Genomic DNA, 11,026 nt, shown 5'->3' with positions numbered 1-11,026 from the left:
GGTATAAAGCTTTACAACTTGGATACCTACATTTATGATGTGGTAGAGACTGCATTCAAAAACGAGTAACTGAGAACTCGCGTCCTGAATATGATGGTGTTCGAGAAACGGGGCCGCGCTCTAGCAGTCTAGGGCTAGCAAGAGAAACATCGTCTTACTGTGTTGGTGTTGCAAGAAACAGGGCAAATCTCGTGCGTGCAGCACGGCAGAGAAGGTCGTCTTCATCACTATCGCGGTGATACCACAGTGTACCGAATTGTTGTGTCGTCCATCAAGCGGGAGTATCCTAACTTTATTTTCAGACTCCATATGTAAACATTTCGGCTAAAACTGTAGCGTGCTATATTACAAACCAGGTAGTCAAGCCCAGTCCAGTATGAACACAGGTTTGTACTTTATGCTGATATATCTACTCGTATTACGTAAATCAAAACATATCACATTATGGTTTGCAAACCATATGATAGGCCTTTCATAAAAACTGCATTAGGAGATAAACGGTAAAACAATTACACTGTACGTTTAATTAGTTAAATGGTTAGTGAAAAAACAATTAGATTCAGCCTAGAACTAGAGAACAACTGCACGCCAAATACAAAGTAATATTTACACATCCTTACACTTCTACTTTGAATGCTGATAATAAACGGTAATTCAATCAAAACAATTGCTCTACGTGATACAAATCGATTTGTACCTGTTGTGACGAAACTCGCCACAAGTGTCATTTTGTTTTTGACATGAGAAACATGCATCATGATTAGAATCAGTGCAGTGCAGTGACAGCTGTAGAAGAAATAAGTAAGTTGCTACACAGAGCGGGTATAACACTTTATATCTACTAATTGACAGTCAATTGTACAATGGTCACCCTGAAAACCTGACAGCGCAATTTTAAGGACTAGACCTGTGTTAGATAAATATAGACGTCTACCAGCTGATTGTCACCCGACTGATATCTGACGGCGTTTCCATTGGGTTTATTAAACCAGGCCTCCTCAGCTGTTCAAGACTACACTACTGCCACGACATGGATGAACAATTTCTGAGAGGATCTTGCAAGGCAGTGTATAATAATCCCAGAGTGGAAGAAACATCAAAAGTAGTAGTCTCTTGGCAAGTTGCCTGTGTGCTTTCGTGAGGCGCCTGTAGTTGAAGTTTGCGGTCGAGATAGAACCGTGGCAAGTCAGTTGCCTGCAGATTCTCCAAAAGGCTTGTTTCCAGGACGAGTACTATGAGACGGAAATTGCTTATTTCGTTCTCTTGCTGTCTTTATGTATGGTTTTGATGAGTCCTGCCGTCACTTTAACCTTCGACTAAGAGCAGCTTGTGAAGTAATCTTGAATTCACAACACAACGTCTCGAGTCTGATGAAATAGGTATCAGGCCACAACGAAACCCCAAACAACATTCTTTCGACCATGTTCTCTGACCATGCTACGGGTGTCTTGAGTCATTCCAATTTTACTGAAAGCTTCAAAACAGCAGTACATGATAGTAGATGCTAGGAAGATGTGTGTGCCTGGTGAATACAGTTTGATGTTGACGGTTTATGCATTATCCAGTGTGCCAAGTAAATGTCAAATCGGTCTAGCCTGAAATGCTGGACACAGTCCGGCCGAGACCATTCTTTAACATTAGGATACGGCCACGTATTACTGACCAAGCTGCCTCGTATTACTGATCAAGCTGCCACTTATATACCAACAGTCTTGATTTTATGGTGCCGTCTTGGGCAACTACCACGTGGAAGGCTCTGGTCTCCCAAAGACTTTGTACCTCTACTTTCGGACAAACAGGAACAGCTGAGGCAAACTGAAAAGCGGCAGTCGTGTTCAACCAAGGAGAACTTTAGGAAAAAATTGCCAAGGCAGTCAGAAGATTTAATCTGGAACTGGATGCATGCAGCACAAAGATCTCTAAGCAGAAAGCATAAAGCGTCTGAACCGACCCCTGTTGTCAATAAGCGTGCGACGAAAATCTATCAACGGAACATGTTTTCAATTCTTATGCCGTCTAGAGCAACTAAATCTACTTCAAAATCATCTGAACGGTTAACAAAGTTTCTGAATGTCCGGAAACCGAGTTTGGTTACGTCGTCTCAACCAGAAAGAACACTTGTCTTACCAGCCTTAGATGCTCATGCAAAGGAAGAAGATAGAGAAGAGAGAGCGAAACTATCTGGTAGTGTATTTGGGCAATCACGCACAGAAGCGCAAGGAAACAAATCAGTAATTAAAACATTACAGACATTTCAGGAATCAGGAAAACTGGTCATCCCTGGCTAACAACAAATGATGTTAAGACCAAAATTTTCTGTGCATGGTGTGTCACGTATGACAAAAGGAAATCCCGAAACAGTTTCGTAGAAGGAACCTCTACAATGAACAAAGAGACTGTAGTGGCACAGTCGATCGCACTGTCATCAGTTGGCAAAAGAAGCTCATCGAAAGGCAAAGATGAGAGCCTTTCTGCAGTCGTCAATTGATGTACCCGGATCTATCAAAGGAGGATTGAAACACATGAGAGACGCGGAGTTAGACACCGTGTAGAAGCTTTTCGGAACAGCTTTCTATCTAGCCATAAAAGAATGCCCTTTTCTTGATTTTAAGCCTCTCGCTGAACTGCGAATTGAAAATGTTGTCGTGTTAATGGACATCTACAGCAGTGACAAGCAAGCCTAATCTTTTGTAAATGCCATTGCTGAACAGCTTCGTGTAGAGACAAGAAAGAAGATGGATTTGTCAACATCTTTCTGTTCTCTGTGAGTCCAGCACCAACACAGGACCAATAGACGAAGAAATTGTGACAGTGCGAATGTTAGTGAACAATCAACCTCTCTTTGAGTTTTTGGATTACTATCCTTTGAAACAGAGTGACGCGAAAAGCATATGCGATTGCCTTGACGAACATTGCGCTGACCGGAAGAACAAGCTGGTGTCGTTTGGAGCTGATGGTGCTCCAGTCAACTTGGGTTGCAACAACGGGGCTGCACATCTCGTAGTAGTGCACGGTTGTGCACACAGGTTGAGCTAGCAATTAAGACTGCAGCTAAGTCGTGCTCTCTTATGACAGTCGTAGACAGTGTGATGAAAAATGCATTCAAAATTTATCACAAATCTCTATTATGTTGTGAGGACCTTCAAGAAACAGGTTGAGCGTTGGGTTTACTTGTGTTGAAACCAGTGAAGCTGAAGGGGACACGTTGGATAGCTCATAGAGAGAGGTCACTACGAGTAATACTACACGACTGGCCCATTCTTGTTCAACATGCCAGTCAGGTGCGCATGGGTCGTACTGCTATGCAAGGTTGGGCAGTACAGCTTTGTTTCACCCTATTGAAGCCAGACGTTCTTCTTATTATGTATCTTTCATATGACCTCTTTGTAGTACTTGGACTCCTGAGCAAGACATTGCAGAAAAACTCTACAACTATTGATACCGTTCTTTGCTTTGTGGTATCTGTAAGAGCCGAGCTGTCTAGACATGACCGTAGTGATACAAAAATTAACAAAGCGTATCAATGATGTACTTTCTCGTATTGAACAGGAAAAGACTAGCCTGTCACAGATTCCGTTAATAGACCGCGGGAAAAGTAGCGACAAGATTGATAGCAGCGAAAAGTATGATTTCGACACTCAAAACGACAAAAGCGAAGGAGACGACACCTCACTTGAAGAAGATGCTCTCGTTCATCAAGAACAGAATATATGTCGTTTGCGAAGAAATATGACTGAAACCTTTCGATTGGTTACAAGAAAGTTTCAAGAACGAGTACTAAAAAAATTTCCTGTCACGTCGAGAAGAAGCTTGCTTCGTTTGCAACTGATGATGTTTTGGCTGCTTTTGCGGTGTGTTTTCCGCATAAGTGGCAAGACCATTAGGACAAATTTGGAGATGTAGAGGTTGAGCTTCTTTCCGATCACTTTTCTGATCCTTTGTAAAAACAGGGCTTGAAATCAACACTCTTATTGCTGGAATAGAGAGAATTAAAGCTTTTGATTAGAGACTACATTCAGACGAATAAACAGTAAAATTTTTATTCTTTGTGGAAGAATTTCGTCGACTGCGACACTGATACACAGGATCTGAAAAACATCTTGGCGTTAGTACAGATCATGTTGGTTTTGCCTATGCATATAGCCGAGCTCGAGAGGCAGTTCTCTCTGTCACATACCATTAAGTCAGACTGGCGGACCGTTTGAAATTTTCGACGGTCAGTGACTTGATGAATGTAAAGCTGTCGAGACTAGACATCAAAGAATTTGACCCACTCCCAGCAGTCAATATTTGTCTGAATTCTTGGCAAGCTTCCAGAAGGCCATACGTTGTATGTACTGCATGGAAAACACAGCCGGCAGCCACATATACAACGGGCCAAAAAAGATAAAGCTCCCTGCAAGGCAGTAAGCATAGAGGTTTGACCAAACACGGTCGTAAATACTACTTTCTCTGGTCCATGTTGCCATTGGTGTTGTTAGTTGCACCAGTTGCTGAAGATAATTTTAGTTTAAACAAGTTAACAGAGTTGCTTTAATTAATTAAGGCTTGAGTGCGAAAATTATAATTGTTTGTAAAAGAATTTGTCCTGTGCATAAAACTTGTGGTATAAAGTATTAAAATAGACGGTCTGGCGTCGAATGCAGTTAAAACCACGCCTTTCTGTTACCCTGGTGACCAGCTAATTTCAGGAATTTCGAACAGTGGAAAGTGTAGCTAACTATGCGACTAGCTTCCGTTCCCATTGTAATGTATGTCACAACGTACACTCCTCAAACTTACTGGAGGCGAAACGCGGGGCCAATGGTCACTAAAACTCCCTATTAGCAATTCAAACGTTGACCAAAAATTCTAAAATTTATGCACTCATTTCACTGCCAAAGCAAAACTTCAAGTTATGAAAAGTGGATAACGATATTTAAATGTCACGATCTGTCTAATTGCTATAGCATCCAAGGTGTTGCGCGCCAATGGAAAGATAGCAAACGCATTGTCGGTTTTTTATTGCATCTTGGGATCGTGAAGCAGCTGATACTTAAAGGTTTCTAGATCTCAAAATATGATACTACTTTAGACATTGACTATAAAAACTATAATGCACGTCTCTCTCTCTCTCTCTCTCTCTCTTTCTCTACAATCTCCTCAAACAAATAACTCAACGGTGTGTCATAAGTATATAGGTATGTAGCGCACATAAACATAAAATAGTGGTAGAGTTGATATACATAATGATAACTACTACTTTTCATTTTCTCTGGTGTTTCGTCCTTTGTAGATTACTGCCGGAGAACTTGCATCGTCCCGCGTACTTAGGCCAAAGGCAGCACAAAAGGCGCAAACACCATTGATTACTGCGGCAATTTTTATGCAAACAACCAACGGGTTCACGAAAATAAAACAAGTAGAACTTTCATATAGCTTGCTGTACGATTACTATTACAACAATCTTTATCTATATATCTGAGATAAATGTGTCTCGGTATGTTTGAATTCGGAGGATCTCCAGGACGGCGAGTCAGATCACTGCCAAACTTGGCTTGCGTACGCCGAATCCATAGAGGTCGAAAGTGAATCTGTCGTCGTCTTCCTTAGCTATACTTTCCCGCGACGACGCGATTTCCAGCCGACAGCAACGGCCTCGAACACGTCTCCGCTCGCGCGCGAATATCTCCGTAATGGGGTTTCGGATCTCCAAACTGCCCGTCGGGCGGTACGTAAGAGCGTGTCGTTTATTGCGGGCAACGTCGGAAATGGAAAGGTATTTTGCTTATATCAGGGTTTTGAAAAATAGCCCACAATCGTTCGCCATTCTTTAAGCACGTCGAAGAGCTGCCACGTTCGATACACCTGCTCCCTCTCAAAGCCAGCAACATCTTAGAAGTGAAGACGTTCAGCGGGACGGTCGAAATGGGGAGAGTCAGCACGTAAACAAGAAGAATTTTTCAAAACGGAACACTCTGTTGCAGTGGCTTCGAAGAGACGACGTTCCACTGGACTGTCGAAATGGCGAGAGTCAGACGTCGTTACTTAGTTTATATATACGGGGAAGAGATTACCTGGATGACTACTTAACTACTCGTGACTTACTGCCGCTCGGATATATATTTCAGAACAGGATTCACGTCGAATAGATGCCATTTCGTTACACCTGCTCCCCGCAACTGCAGCAACGTCTTTGAAGAAACGCTCATCAAATATATTACATTGTAATGTGCATAAAGAGGCTAGCCTTCTTCTCTTGAATGTAACGCTACACTATGCTGTTTAAACAAACAGTCATGCGTGCATGTAGATAAATAGGCTGATATCATTTTTTCATACAAATAATAAAATAGTAATATATTTGCCATAGAAAGAAACGATATGAACAATACAAAAACTGTAAGGAAACTATTAACAAAATCCAATTATAACATTTGATTTGCAAACAGCTATTGAATCGTTATAGACACTATGTAAAAACATAATAGGAACGTCTTGTTTGTTTATGGATACGTATGGTTTATATGTTTTGACTCATTTTTATGACACTCAAATGCGTCATTGTTATTGATTGACATAATCATGCAAATTTATATATTCTTTGTAGGGTGCAACAGGCTCTATTGGCCCATTTGGACCAAAAGGATCAAGTGGTGACAAGGTAGACACAGCAAATCGACGTTCTCAAAAAAATTGGCCGAAATTGTGCATTGTGTGTAAACGTTGAATAGGGACAGAAAGGAAGTTTGGGGCCAAGAGGTATTGAAGGAGCTGATGGAGATCCTGTGAGACAAAATTGATAAAGATACCGTTTTACACAATAAAGACTAGCATACATAGCTAACGACAAAGTTAAATATTAATGTAAAATGGTTAATCTAAAATTTCAAGAGTGTGCCATATTTTAAGGTTTATTAATATCCAACAACATTCAAGAAACGTTAAACTTGCATAAAGAATTGTTGTAAATCCGATGTTATTAGAAATTGTATAATATATAAATATCGTTTGGTATAGGGGCCAGCCGGTCACACGGGACCAGTTGGCCCATGTGGCTCAAAGGGAGAAAAGGTAGTATCTTGTAAAATTTGAGTATTGGATTCATACTTAATACACATTTGGATTAGGGACTGAAAGGGATACCAGGTGTAACAGGCCTAAGAGGACCGCAAGGAATTCCTGGACAACCAGTATATTTATTTAAATATATGTATATAACGTCATAATATGTTATAAAATGTTTAATTATATTAGATAGACCAGAAGACGCTTGAAAAGTACTTTAGTCCTGTAAGGGCGTTACAGACAGAGGTAAATCGATTTCAATTTTATACCAGTATATATGCGACAAATTTTAGGATTTAATCAGTAATAACGGAAAGTTACGCAAGAAAGTATTAATTGCAATTAAGGATATATTGTATTTTAGTTAATTGATTTAGTGAAGTAGACTGTGCAAATAGGAGTTTATATGTAAAACGACAGTCTTTGTGTGTTTACTTTAGTTTGTTAATATGACGATATTGTGTGCCGTTATATACAGGTATCGAACATGAAGCTCACTTTGCAGTCGTTGGTACGTAATCATGCAAATTGGCTATTTGCCAATTTCACTATTATAATATGTTACACTGCAGGCAAGCAACGATCAACCCGCCGCTCATTTGCACGGGAATGGGAAATCTGGAACATACAGTTCCAGTAAAGTTATTGTCGTCAACACTGTGTAAAAATATTGCTAATGCATTTTTGTGTTGTTGCTTTTAATCAGACAGCATTATTACGGACTGGTATACTGCTAGCGGTCAGTGGTATTCTCCTATTCTGAGAGGCGGAATGACATACAGTAACGGATACATTACCGTACCGAAAGATGGACTCTACTATATCTATGGACAGGTACGTTTCGATCCAGAGTCGGGACAAACGTATTCTGGATTCTACATCTTCTTGAACAATCAATATGTTGATTTCACTTTCCAACAAATTCAATCACCTAACGGTTCCCAGGATTACACTCGTTATTCCGGACTTCTAAAATTGGTCAGCAAAGGAGACAGGATCTACATGAAGTTTGTCTATACTGTTGACGCTTATATGCATTCCTATTACTCTCAGTTTGGAGCCTTTCGTGTTGCTTAGCCAGTGCAATATCATTTGCTGTCGTTTCGCTGTCAAATGATTGTTGTTTGCGTAAACTATACGTGTTGTTGATGCCTTTCTTAATTCTTCGAGTTGTCTGAAATAAAGAAATTAAAGTTTGTAGTGTGAACAGACGTTCGCTCGGTTTTGCTACGGTATTGGCACGATTCGCTAAAGTTGGTACGGTTTTTGCAAGAACGAGGTATTATAGATCCTCAGCAAACTAGAAGAATTACCTCTTGTTACAAGTGCATTGAATTAATCGAAAGGTATCTGCATATACAGCTTCGGTTGTAAACCACGACTGGAACAATATGGTTTTACGCTTTCTGTAGGATAGAACGCTCTAATTAATGGTTTTTAATGGCAAGGAGAATAAATAGAATTTACAACCAAAAGACATCATAGTTGTATAGAGCATGTGGACGCACATTTACATACTGATTTAGCAAAGACAAGACATCGTAAATAGTATATTTCATTAGACTGACGCAGTATACAAGACTACAGGCTAAATGCAAAGCTTTGTAGTAAAACTCATGTAGAAGTCAATAAGTAGATACCTTAAGCACATTCATGTCGCCACGCTTAGAAGGCTATTTGAGACATTTAATAGAGTTATACAACTTACTATTGGCAAACATGTATATACATGCAGCTTCAGGTGTAGACAAGAAATGCTGTCAAATACGAAGAAACACTCACACAAAGACTCGTGTGCGATGTATAAACGCACTCTAGTCTTGCCAGTTTCTAATGGCATAATGGCACAACACAAAGTAGAAAAATAAGAAAGTGCAACGTTCACGAATAGCAAGGGTATGCACTGCAGTGTGTCTCTGAAAAGGTATATTGTACTGCTAACTCTTACTTGTTGAAAGAGCGCTAATGTACTATACATTGCTGATATAATTCATCCACTATATATTCCTTTGTCTTGCTCCAGTAACAAATGTGACATGAGATGTTAGAAACAACATAAATGTAATAAACAATTATAATAAAATAGCTATTTACAAATAAGTCTATTAGTATTTAGAAGAAGCAACTCAGCAACAGCAACATTAGCATGTGTTGTACTATTTGAGCATGGTGTTGTAAGGTTCAATGCTGTTCATGGATGTTACAATTATATTTTTAGTGCTTTATTTGAGTAAGTCAATTCTAAGAACTAAGATGTACACTGTTTTGATAGTCCAATTAATGGATAATGTTTGAGTCTATTCCCGTAATAAGAAAAAAAAGAGTACAAAACAGATATATTCGACAGCAAACAATGTAATTCCTTCCAGCTTCAAATGTATGTATGGGACAAAGATCAACTTTCTTTGAAAAATTGATTCTTGAATGTACCTTGTGCCAAATACTCAGCCACTTGCAAGATTTGCATTCTTCTCTCATGGATGACACCTGTACAAACGTTCTCTCTTATCTACCGAAAGTGTTCAACTTTTCTGGCTTCGCGCCACTTGACCGTCTGTGACATCAATTCCGACTGCATGTTTCACAACCCTTCAACCGTCCAAACGAGGCATCGTGCGATTCAAAATCTTGCTGTGCACCATGTAGGCTATGTAGATGTTGAATAGTAAAAATGCTCTTCCACAAGCTGAAATCGAACTGACAACAGCTTCCATAGCGACAGTCAACAAAAAATTAGGGTGATGCTGATAAACTGTGCTGGATGAATTCAGTAAACTGAATCTCGACGCGTTTTGAGGTTGCAATATCAAACACGACGCCCTTTATAATACTATTGGACTCCACTTTCGAAACAATTAACATCCAGTAACAACCGTCTTGGTGCATGTATAAACAAATTATTATCCAGTAACAACCGCCTTGGTGCATGTATAAACAAACTATTTAATTAAATAGAGCGCGTAGTCTGACATATTGAAGAAGCAGAACCAAGCGACGGTTTCTGTGAGCTAACAATAGCAGAAGCAATGCTAGATCTCTAACTAGCAGGCTAGGCTACTGAGATGTTCGTCTACTACGGTCTAGCTAGTAATAGAGTTCGAGGTGTTTTTCCTGGCACTTACACCGGTTTCACAAGTAGTTTAAGCTAAACTGGTTTAAGAATTGGCATGTTGCCATTTGCACTAAACGATGCAGTTAAACCTAAACCTTACTAGGTTTAGCAAAGTGTTTTAGGTTTAACTGTTACGTGAGAGAACCGCGCATCTATTCCTCTCTTCTAACAACGCCTTTTTGATAATATTGACTATTTTGCTTTTATAGGATTGCCTTATAAGAGGTAAGGGTTGGGTCGCTAACTAAGGGAAGAAGTCAGCAGCTACGGAGAAAGAGATTAAGACGTTGTTCTTGGTCATCGTCATGCATGCTACTAGATAACAGATGCTGAATCAGTGACAATCAACAGTTGCACTGACTCGGCGACAGAGCAGCCAATACTTGAAAGTAAGGCGTTCCTCGACGCACGTCTCGGATGTGCATGTTCCTAAAGGAAATGGTCGCTTTCTTATGTAAGGAGTTGTATTACATGGAAATGTTATGTTGAGATATACGATGTTGATGGTAGAGTCTTTGGCGGGTTGTGTTGCGTCTTGGCGCGTTTCTGGTGTAAACAGAGCACATGTATTAACTTACATTTGGGCTCACCATCTTCCCGTACTTCTTGACGTTACTCAACTTAACAAGATGCTTATTTCCAAAGCTCTAAAGTTAAGCAGTATTATCGAATCGCCCATGAGTCACCGCTTGCGGTACACGAGAATCGCCGAACATAAAGTAGGTTTGCAAGCTGGCACGCATCAACAAGTTGAATACTACGAGTTATCATCCTTAGACCGACGGAATGATTGAGCGGTTTCGCAGGACGTTAACAGATATGACCACAAAGTACACGGCAGTACACGGATACCAATAGGATAACTAC

At 40.1% G+C, this 11,026-nt stretch overlaps 1 protein-coding gene across 1 annotated transcript; it reads left to right on the top strand.

Moving 5' to 3' along the window:
• The first annotated feature begins 3,486 nt into the window (after positions 1-3,486).
• LOC134193531 (collagen alpha-1(II) chain-like) lies at positions 3,487-8,254 on the top strand. Its single transcript, XM_062662358.1, has 9 exons — positions 3,487-3,774; positions 6,590-6,643; positions 6,714-6,767; positions 7,000-7,053; positions 7,110-7,172; positions 7,237-7,293; positions 7,526-7,558; positions 7,620-7,683; positions 7,754-8,254. Exons 1-9 carry the CDS (start codon positions 3,487-3,489, stop codon positions 8,122-8,124), a joined length of 1,038 nt encoding a protein of 345 aa, XP_062518342.1. The 3' UTR covers positions 8,125-8,254.
• The last annotated feature ends 2,772 nt before the right edge of the window (positions 8,255-11,026 follow it).

The sequence above is a fragment of the Corticium candelabrum genome, chromosome 17 (assembly GCF_963422355.1).
Source record: "Corticium candelabrum chromosome 17, ooCorCand1.1, whole genome shotgun sequence".
Classification (NCBI taxonomy): Eukaryota; Metazoa; Porifera; class Homoscleromorpha; order Homosclerophorida; family Plakinidae; genus Corticium; species Corticium candelabrum.
Note: the sequence above shows the minus strand (reverse complement) of the source record. Positions and strands in the feature narration are given on the sequence as shown.